Source organism: Eutrigla gurnardus (genome assembly GCF_963514095.1).
Source record: "Eutrigla gurnardus genome assembly, chromosome: 21".
Classification (NCBI taxonomy): Eukaryota; Metazoa; Chordata; class Actinopteri; order Perciformes; family Triglidae; genus Eutrigla; species Eutrigla gurnardus.
The window spans coordinates 7,328,629-7,351,853 of record NC_139932.1 but is presented as its reverse complement, the minus strand read 5'-3'; the positions used below and the strand labels follow the sequence as shown (position 1 = coordinate 7,351,853).

Genomic DNA, 23,225 nt, shown 5'->3' with positions numbered 1-23,225 from the left:
TCCAAAGACATGCAGGATGGGGATAGGTTAATTGGTGGCTCTAAATTGCCCGTAGGTGTGAATGTGAGCATGAATGGTTGTCTGTCTCTATATGTGTTGGCACTGTGATAGACTGGCGTCCTGTCCAGGGTGCCCAATGAGATTGGCCCCCCGCGACCCCAAATACAGGATAAGCGGTAAATGATGGATGGATGGATAATGGCCAAAGAACATGATGAAAGTGAAGGAAAAGCAAAATTCAGAAGACTTGTAGGATATAATGACATCAGTTCTTTATGTTTATTGTCAGCATTCTCGTTAATAATTCACTGCATCCAAAACCTTAAATTGAACATGTTCTAGTCGGTTTCAGTCAAGCACAGTGAACGGTACAGGGATCCGAATGAAGCGACGGCAGGTGAGTTTGACGCCAAGATGGCGGCCGGCTGGAACGGAGAGGGCGGAGCTTGGAGTTGATGGACGGTGACCCCGGATAAAGGGAGAAGACAAAAAGAGCGGGAGAGACGATTGGTGCAACAAGGAAGAACAATCCAGAGCAAAGGTGAGGATGAGAGTTAGCTGTGAAGTTGACCTCCAGTTATGGAAGCTGTTCAAAGTTTGGCACCAGAACCCAGATGGAGCCGATTCAGTGAGGTCGCCGTTCTGCTGCTTCCTTGTGTGTTGTCAACATTAGCCATATTCTGTTTAAACCTGGTCTGTCACCATCAGGCTACACTAATATTATCACTATTTTAGTATTTTGTGGCTTTGGATTTCTGACTCGTGTGATCTAAACATTTCTAATAACTTCAGAGCGTTGTAACGTCCCAAAGTAAAATCAGCTTTTCTTAGAAACCAGCGCCTCGAGGAGCCACCGTCAATAACTCAGTGCTTTAGGGAAACTCACAGTGGTCTACATGTGTATGGATTGATTGTTTGGATATTATCTCATAAGTGTTTTGACAACCATTCATAGTATGTATTATGTATATATTTGAATCTAATACGGAACATGCAGGGCGTTGATGCTTGTGATGTCACAGGTGACATCACAATCTCTAACATTCTATATTCAGAACATTCGTCTTTGTTGACATTGACAACCGGACCTCGGAGACCACAGCCAGTCCAGAGAGTTGCTCTCCAGATATTGACAGAAAACATCATATTATTCTGCTTATTCTGATGAATCTCAATAAGTGAGAAGATGTTTTCGTGTTGTCAAAGCAAACAACAGGTATGAACACGATCTAGTCGTCAGTGTTGTGCCTGAACGCGTTCATTGAACGATAGTTCATGAACTTGTTCATATTTTGGGTGAACGTGAACTGAACGTACTGTATTTCTGCTGATGAACGTTACTGTGAACGCGTTCATCCTGGTGTCTGAATGGCACGCTCTCTCACTTTAACTCCGTTCAATGGGTTGCCAGATTTGTACAGAGCATTGCAGGCAAAAACCAGGCTAAAACACACCGTAAACAGGCCTTAATATGTAGCGCAAAAAACACCCAATCTGGCAACACCAGCCGCCAGTATCGCAGCGCCGCATACGTCATCAAAACCAAATAAAAACAGCAGAGAGCTTGCGGGAGGCGGCGCCGCGATGCGAAGGCATTTCACGGCACGGAGACAATGAATGGGAAGCGTGGAAATAAAATAATAATAATAAAAATAAATAAATAAATAAAATCCGCACTTCAATCACATCAACAGCAAACCGGAAACGGCACATTGAAGTGAAGCTTTCCTGTTTTTCTTTTTATAATTTTTATAATAACTGACGCATAGTTTCAGTGTTAAAACTGATGAAATAATTGTTGTCTGTGGTTCTATATAGGCTGTGGCAATAACTTTGACAAATAATAGCTTGCAGCAGCATATTGAAATAAAAGAACTATGAACTAGTTCATTTTTGGAAGTGTGGACTTAGTTTAAATTATGAACTATGAACTGAACAAGTTCATTTTAAATTTGTGAACTGAACTTTGAACTAGTTCATGTAGAAAGTGAACTTTCCCAACACTGCTAGTCGTCTAAAAGCAGTTTGACTCTGTGCTTTGGGAGGCTTGACACTGGAGTTTGCCAAATCTTCAAATTCAGTTCATTTCTTAATATTTCGTTGATATGTTGTTGATATTTGAATGTGAAGCTGATGATTATGTGTCTGTCATATTTAATCGTGTGGTTTTATTTGGTTTAAACAGAAAAACTGTGGAGACGGCTCCAATGTGCAGGAGGACAGAAAACCCCAGTCTGTGGTTACAGACAGCCTCACCTCTGCCTCCAGAGTCTCAGTGCCGAAGGGAAAAGCCAAGAAGACGCACTGGTGGCGTCGGCGCTGTAACAAGGTCGGTCCGTCAGAGCTGAAGATTACAACAGTAAGCTCTCAGCAAACTGGTGCAGGCATCATCCAGACCAAACAGCCGGCTGCTGGAGAAGAAGATGTGGTCCAAGACACAGATGTGCCGTCCTGTGCCACTGGAAATGAGTAAGAGATGCTGATTTACTGTTTGATTGAACACATTATATTAATGCTCCTGTTATGTTGTCTACCTGCCTTAACCTCGTCGTTGTGACCAAACAGTAGAATAACCATCCGTGTTTTCTTTCATCACTAGTGTCCACACTGCAGAAGAGGCCGAGAAAGACGCGGGCGTCCAGGAGGCTTCACACCCCACTGAAGCTGCAGGTCCAGCAGCAAATGAAGCAGGAAAGAAGGAGAAGAAGGTACCTCTGTGGCGTAGGTGTCTCTTCTTTTTCTGCTGGAAGAAGGAGAAGAAGAAGGCGAACGCTCCAGCTGAGACGGATGCAGCAAAGGATAGTCCTCCACCTGAGACCCCAGAGTTCCAGACAGGAGGTGTTGGTGGGAATGGTTTGAGGAAATGTTTCCCCTCAACCAGCAGACAACCCTTCCACAGAGCAGAGCCAGTCTGCCTTGGGTAAGCACTTGTAAAGAGACTCATAACACTGAATGATCCTATTTTGTTCTTCCAGGTTTATTTATAGAAACCCAGAAACCAAACATCTCCAGTCTGACTTTTCTCCTGGTTCTTGTTGTGTTTCAGTTTCCCCAACTTGGCTCAGACCTGCTACATGAACTCCGCCCTGCAGGCCCTCCTGACCCTGAGATGTGTGGTCCAGGAGATCCACAATCAGGAGCAGGTGTGGAGTCGTCAGCCCAGAGCCGCCCTCTTCAGGTACAGCAGCAGCTTCTAACCTCACAGCTCAACATGAAGGCACAAAGCTAAGCTAAGTACATCTCATCTTTGGTCTTTCTGTCTTTGCAGGGATTTCACTGAACTCGGACTCTGTCAGCTCAACACCAACAAGGGAGAGAAAAGACACGTCCTGTCTTCCTTTAAATCCACCGTTGCTGGGTTCAACTCAGAGTTTGCTGACAACGGTCAGAAAGTACGTACGCTTTTTATTTACAACACACAGCTCTGAAGTACTTTTTGTAGAAGGTCCCACCTTCTAAAACCTTCTCTTCTGTATGTTTGTGTTCAGGACGCTCACGAGTTCCTGACGTCTGTGCTGGATCACTTCAAGTCTTTATCCGTGGACTTGGAGGAGGCTGCAGTCAATATGGGCCTCAGATACACCTGCCCTGTTAACGCTCACATCGCCTTCCAGATGTTGAGCACCAGGACCTGCAACGGGTATGAAAACACAACCACACACACTTTCCTACTGAGGATGGAGAGAGGTGAACTATGTACAGTCGTGGTAGAAAGGAAGTGTGAAATCCTAACAATGTGATGTCCCTTCATCCTGCAGATGCAAAATAAAATCTGTGAGGTCGGAGGATTACCTCAACCTGTCCCTGGACCTGGTTCCTGGATCCTCAGTGAGACGGTGTCTGCAGGAGTATCTCAAAGTAAGCAGCTTTACTCTGAGTTTACTGTGATTTTAACCCCAAACACCAAATGTTGTGAATTTGTTTGACAAAGCTTTAAGCTTTAAAGTAAACCCGCCTCTTCCTGTCCTGTCCCTCGCAGGAGAACCAGCTGGACTATCGCTGCAGTTGTGGCTCCGACAAGTCGACCCAGCAGGGCTCCTTCTCCACGCTGCCAAAGTGAGTACATCACCCGTCATCACAGTACAGTCGGGCGTCACCTCCTCCTGTCTCTCTGCCAACATGTGGTCTGACCCTCTTCCCTCCTCCACCTCGTTCTGTCCACAGTGTGCTGATCCTGCAGCTGCAGAGGTTCAGGTTCACCCCGTCACTCCGGCTGGAGAAGGTGGACTCCCCCGTTGTCCTCTCGAGGGTGCTGAGGCTGAAGTCTGATCAGGTAAAGATGATGTTCAGTGAAGAAAATGCAACTAAAGGGATTGTAGCACAAAGATTGCTGTCAAATCCAACATGTCTGCATGTAAAGCTCACTGTTGGTAACTGTGTCCTTCTCTAGGAGACGGCTCGCTACTCCCTGGTGAGCATCGTCAGCCATCAGGGCTCCTCAGCTCAGTCTGGTAAGTGTCTGGCTGCGTTTGATAATGAGTCGACTTTCAAGGTCGCTCTCAAGGTCACGACCCACTTCTTCTTCCTACGCACCATTAACAAACGTGTTCCCATCCTCTCAGGCCACTTCTTCTGTGACGGCGTCCACAGAGACAAGGGTCCAGCTGACAAGATGGACGCCTGGCTCACCTACAATGACGAGCGGGTTACCAAGACAACCGGACACTCGGTCTGTGCACAGCGGCAGCGCTCAGCGTACCTGCTGTTTTACGTGAAAGAGGTAAGACAGCAGCTCCGTCTGTGTGCTCAACATGTTTCTGTTTGAAGACTCACAGAAACATAAATGAGCAACAAAGCATCGATGAAAAACCTGCTCACACATGTTTCTACTTTTCAGGACTAGAAGCCGGACCTGCAGCCCAGGACCTGCAGCTCCGGATCCCGGGACGTCTGGACCTGAGGATTCCCTGGATGGATGCGTGCTGGTTATGGAGTTTGCATGTTTTCTCCATGCTTGTTTGGGTTTTCGCCGGGTGCTCCGGTTTCCCCATCAAAAACATGTGTGACCATCAAAAAAAAACCTGTTACTAACTAATCCCCCTGGGAGTCTGTCTGGGTTTTCTTGTCTTGCAGGGTTCGAGGTCCTGACCGACGCCGACTGCTACCTGGACTCAAGAGGGAAGAACCGGATTGTGGCTCCACCTCCACTGTGATGCTGCTCAACATTGACTGCTGTCTGGTCTACGGGGACATTTGGAGACGGATCCATCTAAACGTGGCTGTGCCTGCCACCATGGACGACCACTGTAAAATGACTACTGTTCATATTTCTACCAACACCAAATGCAGATGGAACCCAGGAGTCTGGTCTGCTCGAGATTTCTGCCTGAAAGCTTTAAGGCAGTTTTTTCTCGCCACTGTCGCGTTGTAACGCTTGCTCCTGGGTGATGTTGGGACACAGTGTCATTTATTGTGATATGACAGTATAAATTAAATGTACTGAAGAAATGTGATTGTGTTTATTAATCCAATGATCAATGAGTGTGTTTGACCGAATGATAGAGGGCGTGTTGGCACACAGCTGCCATCTGAATATATATTCTCACTAACAACGGATCATGAAACAGAAAGTCAAGAATAAAGTTTGACCTTTTTTGTTTTCTCTACAAAACTCTGAGCCCTGTAAAGGTTCTGAGACCAACCAAGAAAAAAAACACAAACTCACTGAGAAACAAGAACTAGGCCGTTATATTTAAGAATCCAGACACGGATACTATTAAGGTTCTAACAAGCACCATGAGCTGCGTCACACTGGATACTGAACCACTAGCATGTCCTCAGGTCATGGTTTAGCTGTTCGGTTCAGGTCTTGGACCTGGCCGACTCTCTTCTGGCAACAGTGTTTGCCCTCAGCTACAGAACCGAGAGGGCAGTGATGATCTTTGAGGTTTTTCTGGTCTTTAAACAAGGTGTTTGCTGCGATGGTTTGAAAGGATTTGTGGAAAATGACTGCTGTTTGTCCAAAGCTGCTTTGAGCTCACAAGCCTTTTCTGTTCTTAATGTGCTGCTCATAGCAAAACAATGGTTTTTTATTTAATTATTCATCAGTAATAAACTGAAAGGTTCTTGAATATAATCTTATTCTAAGAACATATACAACAACGCCATCTGACATCTAATCTATGAGAACCACTGAAGTTGGGTGAAGAGGAGCCAAAAGTAATCCAGAAGCGACCGCCCTCTAGTGGTATTATCCGGAAGCTGCAACAATCTCCCTTTTCTCTAGTGGTGGGCAGATATGGAGCCTTTTGAAGCTCTGAGGCTTCAAACAGCGACATCTGGTGGCTCACAACACTTACAGCAGCCCCTCAAGACGACAGAGTTGGCTGCGCTTTATGACAGAAAAAGAATTGCTCCGTGAAACTGCTCCCAGCAAGTCTGTGGATTATCTCCAGTAACTGGAAAGTTATACCAAAACCCCTCAAAGACATGAAGTCATTCAAAACACGGGACACAAGAGACAGGGAATTTCAAAATAAAACCGGAAGTAAACTAAACACAACTCAAGGTCATGACGGATATTATCATAGGGAGAAAAAAAAAACACTGTAAAGGATTGTACGCTATTTTCAAGATCGTTATGTTATTGATACATGTGGTGGTGGCTGTAAACGGTACGTTGGGCGGGGTTTGACTGCTTAGCACCGCCCTCCTCACATGCCTCGCATGTGCTTCTTGTTCGCTCCGTGACTCCGCCCCCTCCTCCTCTCCTGTTATGAAAGCGGAGCAGTGGGCGTGTGACGTCGACGAGCGGAGTCCGGCTGCAGGGCTCGTGAGCTGGTAACATGACCTCTTTTATTATTCATTTTTAAATCAACAACACATTCTGCCTGTTTTCTTCTATTTCATGTTTATATGTGTAGTTGTGCGCGCGCGGCTCAACGTAGTCCCCGCTGTGAAACACGCGCAAAAAAACACGCAGCATCGCATGTGGACGTGAGGAGGACACCGTGTTCTCTCTGTTTGTTCCGGCCAATGGAAACCAGATTCATTGGTGATGCATTTAAGCAAATACATCCTGGCAGTTGCACGGTTGTGTGAAGGCTCGTGACAGCACGCACGTGGGCCAGTTCACCTTGACGTTTTTATAACTTTAATGTAAATAAAGTTGGAGGAGCATGTTTGTGGCTCTGCAGATAATTTGGTCCTAAATTTGATTAGTTTTACTTTAAGCTGAGCCAAGTTCTGAGTTACTTTCATATTACAGTATAAGGATCCTGTAATGCAGTTGTTCGCAGCCTCCATGAGATAAAGACAAACATACTTCATACTATTAAATTAATTTATTCAGGTCACAGGTAAAGTATAGCAGGTCTGGGCTCGGAATGGCAGAGCTCCTGCAGGATCTTTATCTTCTTGGGATGGGTCTGCCCCGTACAGAGGTTGAAATTTCAGTTATCTCTGACATGAACTTATAGAAATGTAATATCAAACATGTATGGGTGTTGTCCTTGAGGCGTGTCTATTCTAGTAACCCTAACTGTCAGAACAAAGAGGGCCTTGAAGATTCAACAGGTTCCTGCTTATCAGGTTAACATGTCAGACTGATTTAATGAGCACAACCAGGGATTTATATGAGTTCAGTGAAAAAGTACAAATCTAAAGTGAACAAAGAGCCAATTCTAACAATACTAACTTTTTAAATACCTTTTGATTTTTTTCTTGTGAAATTATAGATCTTTATTTATTTTATTTTTTTAAAGCCTCTTCAATGAAAATTTAATGCAATTTTCTTTTTAGTCATCTATTAAATAAAGTAGCCTATGTCTGGGCATTTGGACTTTTTGGACAGTAATCAGAACATGTTAAAGGAAATTGTGATTGGCATTTCAACAAAGAATCAGTGACTCCAGAAAATAACGGCATATTAATTAGCAATGAAAGTAATGAATTGTTAGTTGCAGGTTGGTCGTTGTAAATAGTAGCTGATAAACCTGTGATGAGGCATCATAACAAGCCGCTGCTTGTTTAGTGAATCACAAGACAAAATGTTTGGGAGTCGCTGCAGTAACGACTCTTTATTCAAAGGTCGGGGTGCCATGTACTTTGTCCTTCCCCATGCAGAGCCACTATGCTTCGTGTCACCACCGCCTCCCTGTGCTCCTACTGCCAGAGGATGACGCTCCTCAGGCCTCCATACGCCTCCGCCTCCACGGTGGCTTCTCCCGGCAAAAGACCAGAGAACCAGCTCACGGTGAACTCCCTCTACCAGCTGTCGGTGGACATCCGAAAGGTACGCAAGTTCAAGGGCTGGGTTCTGTCCGAGAGCTCCGCGTATGTGTCGGAAACGGCTGACCTGTTGAAGGAGATGGGTGCGGACGCACCGGTGATCGCCCGCATCCTGGAGACTCACCCCGAGGCTGTGCTGTGTCGGCCGGAGGACGTGGCCGCCCAGCGAGACCTTTGGGTGTCTGTGTGCCCCAACAAGCGCCAACTGATGAGCATCATTGAAAAGTTCCCGGCTTCTTTCTTCGCGCTGAGTCACCATAGCAACCAGCGGGCCAACATCCTGTACCTCCAGAGTCTCCGCCTCAGCAACAGGATCATCGGCAAACTGATGGCCAGCGCGCCGCAGAGCTTCAGTCGGCCCGTGGAGCTGAACAAGGAGGTCATCCACACCCTGAGGGAGACCTACCTGGACCTGGGCGGCGACGAGGGCAACCTGCGCGTCTGGCTGCAGAAGCTCCTGAGCCAGAACCCGTACATCCTGCTGCGGCCGGCCGAAGCCTGGCGGGACAGCCTGGGCTTTCTGAGGGAGCAGGGCTTCACCACAGGGGAGCTGCTCAGACTGGTCTCTAGCCTCAGAGCATCCATTGCAGAGCTGCAGCCAGAGGCCATGCAGCAAGCGCTGACCTACATCGAGGGGGCTCTCGCCTGCTCCAAGGACGAACTCAAGCACACAGTGACCCTCTGCCCGGCCATCCTGTACTACTCCCTGCCCACGCTGGTGGGGCGGTTCCAGGGACTGATGGACGTCGGGGTGAGCATGGAGCAGGTGAAGGAATCTCCAAACGTCCTGGAGCTCACCACGCAGATCGTGCTCTATCGGATCCAGAAGCTGGCGTCCTACGGGTACGACGTGTCCTCTGGCAGCCTGGACGTTATCGTGGGAACTAAGAAGGACTTCGAGACCAGTTGCAGCAAGCTGCACCTCAGGCAGCAGCGGCCGCTCTTCAACCCTGTAGCTCCCCTCAGATCGGCCGAGGAGTGATTGTCAGATGTTGTGCTGTTTTACAGGGAGGGTTGTTGATGGTGGTGGGGGCCAGATTTTGGGAAGGGGTTCACAACGTCAGGACACATAAATATGGGAGGCATTTTTAAATACCAAACCAGCAATAAAGTACTTGAAGTATTGAGAACTGTATTATGAAACTTCAGCCTGTTGCCTTCGTCTCGTGTGGTGAGGATGGAAATGAGTGCCATTCTTTGCCCTCCACCCTTGTAAAAAAAGATTTACTACTGCAATTAACAAAATGATTGTTTCTGAACAAGATGAGCAATAAACGCCATGTCTACATGTGTATTAAGGTTCTATATTTCATTCGGAAGTGTCATCTCTGTGTGAAGGGTCAACCTTCAGCTCGGACTCTGTACGTACCCCGATGTGTTCAGACCATCAACAGTGCAATGGCATTATTGATTCATGCTGTATCATGATCAAAGTTTCATTGGAGTAAAACAGGAGCAACTATCAGGCTTATTTCATCTGAACTATATTTTATTTAAACATTTTTCAAAACTACAGATTAAAAGAACAGACTGAAACTGTTTGTATATTTAATCCAGTTTTAATTGAAGGAACAAGACACAAGTGGAACTGTTCCCTCAAGAGGTACATTCATCAGGGATTATACAGGAGGGGGGGGGGGGCACCATCATCCTGTCACCTTTACTCAATAACAATCGACAAGGGCAGCAACTTGATGGTTGACGTAATACTGATGTTGATGTCTCCTGATGAAGGAGAATGTTTGGAAACAGGACAGGCATCTGTATTAGATACGGGATTCATCAGGGTTTTTTTAATGGACGGCCCACAAATGTTTTCCTTTTTATTGGAAATTGTTCAAAAGAAGAAAAAAATAAAATAAAATCCATCCACAATGATTTCATATCAAAAATATATCAATAGGTCTATGGCTACACAAAGAGATAAAACACATACAATATTCAAATATGTACAAAGTTGTATGTGAAATTATCAAATTCGTTATATACACAAGGACTTTTTGTCCCGGCAATATTAATCCGAAGATGAGCACAGTGTAACAGCCGCTCCAGTGATGTCACCACTGGCTGGGTCATGAAGTCCACATTCGAATGTACAGTCCCATCACTTGAGAAATGGCTGTGTGTGCGTGTGTGCGTGTGTGTGTGTGTGCTCAATGATGCTTCCTCTTGAAGTCGTGTCCATGCAACATTGTGTGGCGTCCCAGAAATACGTAAGCCTTAAGGTCCGTTTTGTGTTGGCTGTGTGCACGGTCCGTCTGCAGACGCTGCTAAAGGAGACAGGAGGGACAATGAGACATAGAATACAAAACTTGTATCATATATCATTAAATCAGCCATTTAAGATATCATATGTAGTATTAGATCTTCTTCATATCTTCTTTTTCATAAAATTCCTTTGGATCCCAAAGTTTTCCATTTAAGGTCTGCTTTTGTTCCTTTTAAGTTGAGTTTGAATTAAAGTCAAGCTGAAGTTTTTAACCCTTTTAGATCACATCCCCGTCTCGTGCATCATCGTGCACAATATGTGCCCCAAATGTATTTATTTTTTTCACCTCCGAGAGACTCTTGAAATGCGTTTCAGCTCGACTGACCTTCTAGTGGGAACTTTGTCTCTGGACTTTAGAGCCTTTGCCATTCCCAGAATCCTCACTGTGCCGCTTGCCACTGGACTGAGTAATGCAATGGTGATCAGGTCCTGTTAAAAACAGACAGCACGGTCAAGAACGCCTCGCTGAAAATACCGCTGCCACCAACTACTAAAGAAGAGTTTAGGATGAAGCTATCAGGCCATAAAGCATGATACAAGGCTGCTGTCATGGAGGATTTATCTAATCAAAAGACACAGAAGATCTTTGCACCAGTTTGGGCATAAAAGCACGTCAGTTCTCACCTTTGTGAATTGCAGGAATCTGCTGTGGGCCTTGGGTGTAACAAATCATACTGGTACTGGAGCCGGCGTAACCTGGAAGTAAAACAATTAAAGGATTATCCGACTGTTATTGAGTACTGCATGACGACACAAGGGAGAGAAATAAAGGAAAACGATTGTGGTATGAAGGGGAACATGAGCAAAAGGCATTGGGACATATGAAATGTGTCTGTGGCGGCGGCCCCCACCTTGCTGCTGTGTGCTGATGCTGGTTTGTGGATCGCCCTGCATGTACATCCTGACACCACTTTGCCAGTCAGCCTGGGAGTGAGCCGGCACCTGAAAGCCTGGAGAAACAAGACAACACATTTAGGTTTTCTTCACAGACACAACTTCACCTCCAGGGAAGCTGGAGGAAGTTCTGAGGAGGCCAGCCCTCCTGCAGGTATGATGACACTTACCAGACGGAGCTGCAGCGCTGTGTGGAGCCTCAGCGGGGAATCCCATCCCGTCTGAGGACGTCTCGCCGTTACCGTGCACGGTGGACGGGACTGAAGCCAAGAGGCCTGAGGACAGACAGTCAGCAGGTAAACAACAGAAACTTTAACTCGAGCAGATATCAAAAAAGAGACTTGAGAACCCGTCCATCCTCAGTGTTGTGTCCTTACCGAGGCCTCTGTAACAGGAGAGCTGCTGGTAGATCTGTTTCATGCGCTCAATGTTGAGACGACTGGCCTCTGCATGTTTCACCATTGGTTTTGGGTAATGCACTCCAATAACACATTTGGCTGCCTTCTGCACACACTCTGGAGCATTCCAGGGGTCGTAGATGTACTTGGCGGGAAACCCTCTCAGAACGGGCAGGTAGCGCCTGAGTGAAGAGATGAAAAGGTTTCGTGAGCTCGTAAGAAGGTGTAATGTATTGTTGCAGGCGTGATTTCAATGATCAGTATCCATCAGCATTGTACGTCAATTGAGCCACAATTATAGCATCCCGGCACACCATGCGGTTAAAACATCCCCACGTGTGTTGCGGTTGTATCAGCATACCGTATGTAATCTCCGTTGGGGTCCGTTCGTCGTCCAAAGCCCACAGGGCAGTAGCAGTGGAAGAACTGCTGGAAGAAAGAGCTGCAGGAGAGCCACATCCAGCTGCCTGCATTCACACTCCAGTCTGCATCCAGCAGCAGCTCCTCAAACACCTGAAAACACTCTCATATTAGCCGAGGAACACCAGGATGTGTTTCTAATAAATCTGAATACTGACATGTAGACCTAAAAATGTATATGAAACAACGACAACATGGTCTACCTTCATGCCCTCCTCCCAGCCAATCCACAGGTCTCCTCTGGTCAGGAAACAGGCCACGGCGTGTCTGGCCAGGTGGTGGATCCAGCCCTCCTGCCTCAGCTGCGTCATGATGGCGTCGATCCAGGGGAAGCCGGTCCGGCCCTCCGCCCACTTGGCCAGCGCCTCGGGGTTGCGGTCCCACGGGATCTGAACGCAGATGGGGTTGCTCTCCATCTTGTCGAAGCAGGGGTTGTTGGTGGCCGCCGTGTAGAAGAACTCGCGCCACAGCAGCTGACCGTAGAGTGAGAGTGGTGGCGAGCTGTTCTTCTTCACCTTGGTGGGGTTGGAGAAGTGGAAGCACGCTTGTTATTTCGGTTTCAGTTACGTAACATTTTCCTCAATAACACTTTTAATTACTGACTATAAAAATCTGCAGTCGAGTATGAATGTATGACATCTCGCCTCCAGAGGGAGCAAGAGTGCAGTGGACAATTGACCTCATTACAGAATAAATAGGGAACCACTAGATGGTGCTATAAACACACTATGATCACCCTCACAACCTGCTGCAGATAACTGACTAAAACGGCAGTATGCCAGAAGAGGCAGGATTCAGCAAATCCTTAAATTAATAAATGAAATAAGTCTACTTTCACTGTTTGGGGCTGATCCAGTAATTCAGCCGGTAGTTCGATGCCATTCACAAGTTCAGAGGTGTTTCGGGACTTACCTTCTTGTAGAGGTCGGTGAGTTTGAAGTAGAAGAGGCGACAGGAGAGGCAGCCGAAGCGCAGGTACGGGCTGAGGCCTGTCGGGCTGGCGAGCAGCGAGTTGGCGTTCATTCTGGGACGCTCAAAGTTGGCCACCCACGCCTGATGGAAACACAGTCACATGATCAGTCACACAATCACACATGAGCAGGAACTTAATATGATTGTTTTTCTTTTAAACGACAAGACAGAAGGTCGTTTGGATTAGACTGACCTTTCTCTCCAAATGCCTCTCAAGTCGCGTGAGGGCTTCGGTCTCTCCGCCCGGCCACACAGCTGTGGACAGACCTTCAGTATCAAAACCTGCAGGGACGGCATAAAGGAAAAATCACATTAATGCTCATTTTAAATTAGAAATCGAACGTGGGAGCTGAGATGACGATGGGAGGGAGCTGATGAGGACCAAAAGCTTCCCGTTTCTGAGGCCTCACTCACCCAGCTCCTCCAAGGAGGGGACGCCAAACTTGTCATCGTGGTCTTCGGACAGCGGCGTACTGCATTTCCCCATGATGTCAGCCGTGATGGACTCTACAGGCATCTCCACTGGATCCATACGACTGATAAGGGTCTGGAACCGCTTGTAGGTGAGAGGGGACTGACCCCCATTTAACTCTATGATCCTGCAGGAAGGAAATGAGAACATACAGAGTCAAATACCTAAATAATAAGAATGATAATCACCATCATAATAATAATAATGTAATTTAAATTGCTTTAAAGCAGTGAGAAGCTGACTTACTTGTCCAGGTCATAGAGTGTGTGTGAGATGCGAACCGTCACCTCCACTCCTGCCTCACAGGCCAGTTTCTTAATAGCTGCATCTCGTTCTTTCCCGAAGGGCTCGGAGTCGTATTCGTAGGACAAACGAGAAATATTCCATTCCTGAAGAACAGGGAGTTCGCAAAAGTTAGCTTGAGATTTGAATGAAGTCGGGTTTACACCACATGTCGCCCTCCGGCTTTAGCGTCGCGGTTAAATCGCTCACCTTGAAAAGTCTGGGAAAGACATCGGTGGGTTGGCCCCGGATCACAAACAGTCGAGAGTTGAGCTTACGGAGGCTGGCGTCCAAGTCCTCGAGACTCTGCAGTAAGAACCTGGAGGACGACAGGGATGAAGAAGAGAAGAAGTGAGTAAAACCACAAGCGTCCATGTTTACTCACTCTGGAGCACAACACATTTTGATAAATGTCCTGACAAGGGATGTAAAAGTGTCAACAGAAGCTGAAGGTTCAACAACATGAGAAGAGCAGCTGTGTGAAACCAGGATAACGTCGGGGAACGCAGGAGGACAAACAGCCACCGTGAATAGTTTCTGGTAGACGTGATGGTTAGATAACAAGTGAACTATTACAGAAACAAATCCATTAAAGCAGCTGCTGCTGACACACCAGGGGGTTCTCTATAGGGACACTGCGTGTCCCAGCATTGTTCTGTTGAATTAGCACATCCTGAAAGATATCTCTTCATGCCATATCACTATTATCTCCAGTGAAAAACAACTGCCTACAACATTCACCCCTCTCATTATCTCTGCAGAGTTCATGGCTTGAAAACAGCAGCACAACAACATGAAATGTAACTATTTTTTATTTACTTTCCTCTTTGTAATCCTGAATTCCTCCCAAAATAGTACAATTTGACCTCCACTTTGCGTAAATGAATGATGTGCGACTGTTACTTAGACAGCGTTACTTTTAAGCAGCATCTTGAAATTTGGCTTTCCTGTCGGTGTCCCTTCTAGGGACGGGAGGATATGGGAAAAAACACTCACATAATCGATCGTTGGGAATTTCCATCATTGGGATAATCATGAATATCGCCATGATTGACTTGAAACAGCTGTCTAGCTCACTATCGTGGTAGAGAAATGTACATTATTGTCCCTTCTGACAAACCTGAGTGATGCATCTTCGACTCCTACTTAAGACTCAATCATGTGGACGGATGAGTCAACTGGCCTGTATCCACATGAGTTCAATCATCACTGCAAGTGACGTCAGTGACAATAAAGCAACCAAACCCACTGACCTGACGGAAGCAAATATAAGTATTAATATCAGAGCAAAGTAATAACTCGGCTTCATCACTACTCTATTGTAGAGCTTTTGCTGTGCTTCTGTTTTTATCTTCACCAAAAATAAGAAAGGCAGAGTGTAAACATCATGTGTGCAGGCGGAGCGGCGATAATATGATGCTTCCCGTGCTGTTGCCATGGACACGCAAAATCGTAGGTGGAGGCTTCCTGCATGTAATCGTGTACTGATATGAAATCAGCTGGGTGCTGTGATAATCCGACTCTCAGTGACATAAAAGTAATTATTATTGAAATGAGTATATTGTTGTTACTCTGTAAAGGTTCATCATAAAAGCCGCTGGAGCACAGGGCATGAAGAATACGAGGGGTGGTGGTGGAGAGAGTGCTGGACGCACCAATATGGATTAAGGCTTTACTCAATTTAGCCACTCCAGACTGAAAGACTCAGCATGTGTCACAGCATTGATAGACCGCACACAGCAAGCTACCGTTATGTAACCAGGCCCTTTGTGTGATGCTGTGTACCAAAGCACAACTTCAAAATAATATGAGATGTGACCCAGAAGTGAGGCAAGGTCAGTGGAGCAACATTCATATCTGCCACAACAGCATCCTGTCAGCATTTGGGAATTTATATAATCCAATAGCAATATATGTGCCGATATTGAATTTGTCACATAATCTCTGGTGGACAAATAATGCAATTCATAATTAAACGATTTAAGGACATTCACACATTCAACACACAATGTCTGAGTATGCAAACATGTTGGTTAGCACAATGCAATGCGGTAGTGATGACAACGTACATTAAAAAAAACAAGGATTTCACTTAGCCAGGTGTCATTATTTTGTCAATTATTTCAGAATATGATTTTCACAAATCATCGTTCACATGGGGATGAAACTTGTTACCATGCCGAGGCGATGTGGAGAAAATCTTATATTGTAGGGTTGACTATTGACTATTGGTGCTTTCACAAAATATATAAACAATGAGATCTTAATAAATAATCATCAGTGATGTGTATATATTGACAAACAACGGGACAGCTAGTCTGGTGAATTCAGAAGCAGTTTACAGAATGCATTATCATGCCATATTATGATAACCAAAATATGAGATGATATCTGAGTATATCATGGTATCGTTATGTTGTCCCAGCCCCAATATAAAAAACCTGTCAAATATGGATAAATAGCAGTATAAAAATATATGAGCCAAAATTCTTAACACATCATGTAAAACGAATTTGACATCCTAAGTTTTTAAATCACAATTTTCTTCAGGTCATTTAGACTTTTGAAAAAAATAAAAGAACCACAATATGATCACCTCTTCACAATATAATGACACTATTAGTAAATGATAGCACTGAATTGACACATTGCAGTGTTGTTTCTGCTGCATGTGAGCAGCACAGCGGCGCTGCGGAGCGAAAGCTCTTCATGGGGAGTCTTTAAATGGACGCATTTTTGTTCTGCTTCCAAGAACACTCTGTTCCACTCTCCCAGAGTTACACTGTGTACAATCGCATCTGGATGCAGTTACAAGCAAGGTCTCATCTGACGAAGGCCACTGAAATGCTCTCAAACATAACGTGACGCTGCAAAGACACACCATCTGACCGAGCTTAATCCGTGTTCATCCGGGCTATTAAGATAACAACAAAGCTGCAATGTTCAGCTGTCAGTGTCTGTCTATGTTCCATGCTGTCCTCCACTGCTACATCCTCGTGAACTTCCTGCACTTGAAGCGACAGTCTGTCCGTCGTACAGCAACTCTGTCGACCAGTCTGAACATTTCCGAGCATAAAGCGGCCGCTTGGATATCAGATGGAAGCAGCCTTGCCCGGGGATTCCTGCTCACAGCGGCGCCTCACACCAGAGATGGTCGTGGGCTCTTGCAGTAGAAGGAGAGGGAAAGTAGGTCGAAGAGGCGGGAAGGGTGCAAGGTTCACCGCTAACACACTGACCTACTTGCGCCATGTGTAGAGACGCAGTTAGTGTGGTTATGTCATCTGGCATCGACATGCCCCATTCACTGAGGAATGCCCCATAGAGCCCAAGGACAAGGCTGCTCAACCCGTCACAAGCTATCCAAATTATATAACAGCTAATCACAGTCGAACTGTATTACAATGCAGTTCACAGAAGTTGTTTTATTTCATCCAACCCATTCATGTCACTGGGGTAGACTAAATCTCTGGACAAATCAAACATTAACACCCACTAAGACTGGCTTCAGGGGGAGACGCTAGTTTTTCCTGGTGTGACACTTTGTGATGCAGAAGTAAGAACAAATAAAATCTTCCCATTCGTTTCTGATATGTGCATTACAAAATGACATAAGGGGGAATGATTCTGTGAATGCTGAGGGATCTGCGTGTTTGCTCTGCGTCACCTCAGGCTGCGGTTGCATAACGGTGGAAGCACAACATGGATGCTCCCTAACAGGCACGCCTTTGCTGCTGCCTGCCCTACTCTTCCAGTGACGGCATGGGACCATAATGCAAACCAGAGCGCCACACAGCAGGAAAGGAAACTATTGAGCGAGACACGCACTGTTCAGTAAACCTCGGGAGCTCTTCCATTCAGCAGCTGCATGTGTAAATGTGCCAGCCAAAACACTGCAGTTCCCACACAGGAGCGCTTAGCAGGCTGCAGGCTATAGGAATGAAGAAACGTCTGGGTCACAGACCGGGCTGGGCACAGGATGCCAACTGCTTGTGCTAGGCGGGAAAACTTTCCGTGTAACACAGAAGGTCAGGTCAGACTGCCTGCTGGGGTTACAGGGTTTCAAAGATGGAGGATAGAGTCGGCAGGTTGTAGGCTGGCGAACGCTCCACTAACCATAACGGTCCTCTTATCTCAGTCACATGAGGCTGCAAAGTTCATATACATTTGTGTCACCAGACTGAAATGGCGTGGCCCTAACTTGCACTCATATAAGCACACACACACACACAAACACACACACACACACACACACACACACACACACACACACACAGTCTGGAGTTCAGGAAATGTCAGTTATATAAAATGTGAGTGTTATATATTATATTGCCCTGCCTCTTCACCAATGGAATGCGGCCGTGTACGTCAAATGTGTAATTTGAGAACAGCTGGGCTAAATGTTTTCACAATCCAAACTCTATTTTCGGCCTTCTGTCCAAAGAGTTCACACTTCACGATTGAACAAGCTTCCATTACTTAAAAAGAAAGCCAAGAGCTTTAAACAAAGCTCGTTAATACAGTATTCTCAGCTCTGGCAAATGAAGACTAATTAAGTCCCAGACATTTCCCTATTTCCATCAGAGGACTGCATTCTCAAACACATTGGTCACTTTAGGATATTGGAATGATCCATCTCTGCAAAGTCTGAAATATAATCAACACTGCCACAATCTAGTAACTAGCACAAGGCCGTTATCAATTTAGCCACTCTTTAAAACCAGACAGCCCAAGGCGACAACCTTGAATTGCTCGTTTTATCTGTCCAACAGCTATAAACTCCAATATATTCAGTTTGCTATCACATATGGCAGAGAAAAGCCAAACCATCATCTTAGCAGTTAGAAGCAGCAAGTGTTTTACACACGTTTAATAAATGACTCATATTATTTAATTATGATCAAAAGAGTTGCAGATAGATAGTTTTTCACAAAAAATCGTTGACTAAAGGAAGCTGTCTTAACCACATTCCTTTATGTGTTAGTGATATGATTTAGATAATGTGGAAAATCGCAATAATTTAGCCAGAATAATGGTGATATGTTCACATCATGCCTAGTAATGAATGCCAGGGCGTTTATATATTATGAAAATACATCAAAGCATCCAGATGTGCACAGGTAAGTGAGGAACTATCTGTATGTTTCCCCTTCTTGTATGCAAAGCACTGTGAGTATAGGCCTTTTCATTGCCATTGCGTTGCCAGGGCAACAGCTTTGCTCCATTTTTACTTCCTGTCAGCTACTGCGGTGCCAAACATTGCGACAGGAAACAGATGGTTACAATGTTTACATTGCTGTGTCTCCAAGTGTTTTGGATGCTCACCTCCACCTGTTGATGCCGACGTTGGAAGATCCCGCAAACCAGGGGTCGAGGATGTAGACGCAGCGCACAGTGTCCGCGCCCTGCAGAGATTCCTTGAGAGACGGGTTGTCGTGGAGACGCAAGCCCTTCCTGAACCAGTGGATCGTATTAATGACCATTACTCGACTGGATGAGTGCTGTTGTTTTTTTTCTTTTTGAATTTAAAGTCTTCTTCTTGTATGCTCACACCACTATTATTCCGACTCGCTGTTAAAAAAATAAATATATCCCGAGAAAGAAAAATAACTTGTGGAGGAGAAACGCTATTTCCGCTTGTATGTTATTTAAGCTCGCGCTTAACCTTGCTCTAACAGAACCTTCTCCATAATGTCGAAGAATTTTAAAACCGCCTGCTGCTGAACCATTTGGGCACGAGGGAGCGCGCGCTCTGCGGCAATGTGACGAGCAACTCGGCGGGCTTTAGGACCCGGTTCGCCGACGTGCAGTAGCCTCGTTTCGCGTTGTATAACTTGTTTTTCTGAATTATGAAAAAAGCTTGTATAATTATGCATGTGCTAACACGCGTACTCTGAGCATTAAATAGCGAATAGTTACGTAGCGGAGTGACTAACGAGCCCGTAGGTAGTTGTTGCAAGTAACGGCTGTTACCCACCGTGAATAACGTTACCGGGAAAGCTGGTTATGTAAAAAAAAGAAACAGTAACCGACTACGATATTGTCAAAAAAGTCGTCGTTTCAAATTCAACCTCAAACAACGCCGAGTTCTGATAAATCCCCGTCGGTTCCGTGTGAGCCGTCTCCCGCAACAGTCGGTCGGATGTTGTGAGAAGCTGTGTGCGACGGTCGTCTCCAACGTCCACGAATAGCTGCTCGAGCTCCTCGCCGCACCTACAACCGCGACCCCGCCCACGCGACGACGTGTACAGGGCTGCGAGCTCTGTGATTGGTCAGACACGCAGCGCGTATTATCCCTGGTCACGTTTCTGCAGCGTGCTTTCCCCCCCAACAGAGGCGAGACTGTTTTTACAGAGAAAGTTTACATGTTGGTGGTAATGTTACTGAATTGTGGCCTGCTATGGTTAAGCTCTGCCAATATATATATATATATTAAAAAAGAATTGCTTTTAATATTTTTTTTAGATTATTAAAAAATAAAAAATATAATATACAAAATATTATAAGATGTGCACACACACCTGGAAGTCGTATAGTTTGTGTAAAAATGTAAGATTTTAAACGTATCAGCAAAAAAACACTCAAAACTGTGGAAACCAACAGCCTACGCTGTTTACTGTAAAAGAACCCGGATGAGCACATGAAGTCAGGCATGAGCGGGCGGTCACGCGTCTGAGTGCGTGTGTGTCTGTGTGTGTCATCGGAGAGCACTGCTTGTAGCTGACGCACTTGATATTAAACCAGCTCGGCTTTTTGGTCAAGTTGCCCCACTTTGAGACAGAAATCTGAATGTGGGCCTGAATCACAGCCGAGATTTGCACTTTGGATAAATTCTGCCTTCACGCCCATCTTTGAGTTGCTCAAAACTTTTTTTGTTTGTCCAATTCGGGACTATTCTTACCACGCTTTTCGTCCTTTTAAAATGTATTGTTGTTTCTTTTATTATCTCGATGCTATGTGTGTGTTATGCTGAAAAGGTACTCTAAAATGTTCTTTAAAAACAAACTCACCTTACTGTTGGCACTAAAATGTTATAAGCATAATACCTACTTTATCTTATTCTAATGGTTGTAAGTAGTAGTCCTCATATGCACGGCACTGTTTTATTTTCTTGATATTTTATGTTTTTCAATGTGTAAATAAGAAATGCGTCATACTTTCTCTTACATAAAAGCTTATTGGTAATTATGCAAGACTTAAAACGCAGCCTGTAGTAGTATCTTCCTTTGGCCGCAGGGTGTCAGTATAGCTTCACGCCACTAACGCCCACCTTCTGTGTCAGATGATAATTTACTGTAATTCAACCTTACATGACAATAAAGAGTTGCTATAGGAGAAACTGCACATTTTTCTTCTATTCTTTTACACCTTGTAGGTCAATATTTCAACAGATTCATGTTCTTATTGCGATAAACGCGTTGTTTTAGTCTTAAATAAAGGACAATAAGTATCCAAAATTCAATCAATATAAGTCATAGTTTAAAAGTGACGAATGTACAGTAACTTAAGGGGGAAATCCACAGAGTACACAACATTTTGAAACAAGCAAAAGAAAAAGACATTCCAATGTATAGAGATGAAGAGATACAGAGAGATGCCTTCACACAAAAACACATTGTTTAATAAAATTAACAAATAAAACAAGTGACTGTGCAGCACGAGCAAGGAAGCATGTTTACACAATACACTCATTCTGCTGGCAAAATACTAACAATCTATCATCTTGCTGGTAAAATCACGATCATTTTGCTGTTACCAGGCAACTAAGGCTTAATACGTGAGGACAAGCTATTGGAGGACCATGGTGCATGATGCAGCTGACAGCTGCCCACCTCCGCCGCACTCACCTGAGTTAGTCAGCAAGATATGCTGCAATGCATCAAGAGCTCGTGGCCGACTGCAGGAAATGAACTCAGTCAGACGTGTGAATCTGATCATTCAGAAACTCTTTGTGTTTATAGAGTTCGGTCTGCAAGATGCATTATTATCATTGAATCAAAAATTTAATTTTAGGTGGAGTTCATGTAAGAATCAATATTATTTTAACAGGTTTCCCTCTGGTTCTTCCTCCGAGGCCCAACGTGCTTCCACGTGGAGGGTCAATAGAGATACTTCTGTGTAAATTAAGACACTTGCATGATTTGTTTTTTCACTTTTCCCTGTCGATCAGTCCTCGAGAGTGGGCATCACATGATTTCTCAAAACTCCAGTGTAATGTAATTTTCTTCTTCTTCCTCTTCAGTTCTGGCACGGTGACTGCAGTGTCATTCTAAGAAAATATGAAAGGGCCCCTGGCGTGGCAGGCAGTGTGGACAGATGGTTGGTGCAGCTCAGGCGTACAGGGAGAAGCCCCGGCAGAACGGATGAATCATCGTTCCACCAACTGTTCCTTTCAGCATGTACTCACGTTGAAATCGCCCTCTCTTTGTTTTCATGGCCTGACAAAAATAAAAAGTTGTATTGTAGGGATTAAATCCACGATGAAGCCATGCTAAGCCTTGATGCAGCATGACTGCAGGTCCGCGTTATCACTGGATGTTGACCAATGTGTTTTGAACTGTAAAATATTCATGATCCGGCATCAAAGCTTATGGTGATCCTCAAGAAAACGACTTTTGCTGCAGAACCACTTCTTACTGAAACCTGGTGGAGGGAGAGAGAGACTGTGTCTTCCATCTTATTGTGATTCTGAAAAACTTCACGTTGTTTTTTATCCTGCTTCCAAATAAGTAAAAAATGTTCGAATTACATAATTATCACTTGCTCAGAATGGGAGAAATGTAGATTCAAGAGGGGGGATTTGAAATAAGCTGCACAGCAAGCGGCTTTTGCAGACACATACACCCTTAATTCATCCCAACAGAGCAGAATTGGGATGTAGCTGGAGGAGAGTAAACAACTGCATGACCTTTGACCTTTAGAAGAAAAAAAAAAGCACTGTGCCCCCCTCCCAGCCATAGAGTCTTTTTTTTCCACGAGATAAAAATCAAATAAAAAGGTTGTTTTTCCTCTCCTGCTGCTGGACGTCATCGCTCCACGCTCTCTCCTCCTATCAGCCGTATTCACGTCGTCACCGTGTGTGCTCCCCGTGGGAATCCGCCTCTCATCCTCACCGCCTCGGCCACCTCGCTGCATCTACACGACTCCAAACGACAGATCGCTCGGCACCGGTTGGATCGCTCGTAGCGCAGCTGTGTCCCCCCCCCCCCCCCAGCGCCAGGTAGCCCCGCTGCGCTCGAAGGTAACAGGTGGGTTGTCGGCGTCAGTCATCGCCGACAGAGACGCGGATTGG

The 23,225-nt window shown here is 45.2% G+C and overlaps 2 protein-coding genes and 1 pseudogene across 5 annotated transcripts; 2 read left to right on the top strand and 1 right to left on the bottom strand.

The window, feature by feature from the left end:
- Window positions 1-382: 382 nt before the first annotated feature.
- LOC311032203 (ubiquitin carboxyl-terminal hydrolase 12-like) lies at window positions 383-5,292 on the top strand (the record flags this gene model as incomplete). Its single annotated transcript, XM_084038838.1, has 12 exons — window positions 383-397; window positions 2,186-2,469; window positions 2,600-2,920; window positions 3,047-3,178; window positions 3,269-3,392; window positions 3,489-3,640; window positions 3,759-3,858; window positions 3,980-4,056; window positions 4,165-4,273; window positions 4,391-4,451; window positions 4,563-4,720; window positions 4,838-5,292. The coding sequence occupies 12 exons, from the start codon at window positions 383-385 to the stop codon at window positions 4,841-4,843; spliced, it is 1,539 nt and encodes a 512-aa protein (XP_083894964.1). The 3' UTR covers window positions 4,844-5,292.
- A 1,427-nt stretch (window positions 5,293-6,719) lies between these two features.
- LOC311031896 (transcription termination factor 2, mitochondrial pseudogene) lies at window positions 6,720-9,647 on the top strand (annotated as a pseudogene). Of its 2 annotated transcripts, none has more exons than XR_014599378.1 (2): window positions 6,720-6,780; window positions 8,065-9,647. The product of XR_014599378.1 is annotated as a transcription termination factor 2, mitochondrial pseudogene (transcript). The 2 variants fall into 2 exon arrangements; XR_014599379.1 differs by lacking the exon at window positions 6,720-6,780 and adding an exon at window positions 7,014-7,061.
- A 301-nt stretch (window positions 9,648-9,948) lies between these two features.
- Window positions 9,949-20,101, bottom strand: cry1a (cryptochrome circadian regulator 1a). Of its 2 annotated transcripts, none has more exons than XM_084038397.1 (14): window positions 19,259-20,101; window positions 14,147-14,255; window positions 13,901-14,043; window positions 13,597-13,781; window positions 13,376-13,464; window positions 13,123-13,263; window positions 12,414-12,725; window positions 12,152-12,303; window positions 11,770-11,972; window positions 11,563-11,667; window positions 11,350-11,448; window positions 11,123-11,194; window positions 10,824-10,927; window positions 9,949-10,499 (listed from the first exon to the last, which is right to left on the bottom strand). In XM_084038397.1, the coding sequence occupies exons 1-13, from the start codon at window positions 19,414-19,416 to the stop codon at window positions 10,827-10,829; spliced, it is 1,869 nt and encodes a 622-aa protein (XP_083894523.1). In that variant the 5' UTR covers window positions 19,417-20,101; the 3' UTR covers window positions 9,949-10,499; window positions 10,824-10,826. The 2 variants fall into 2 exon arrangements, with proteins under 2 accessions (XP_083894523.1, XP_083894524.1); XM_084038398.1 differs by having other exon boundaries at window positions 9,949-10,496.
- Between the last annotated feature and the right edge of the window lie 3,124 nt (window positions 20,102-23,225).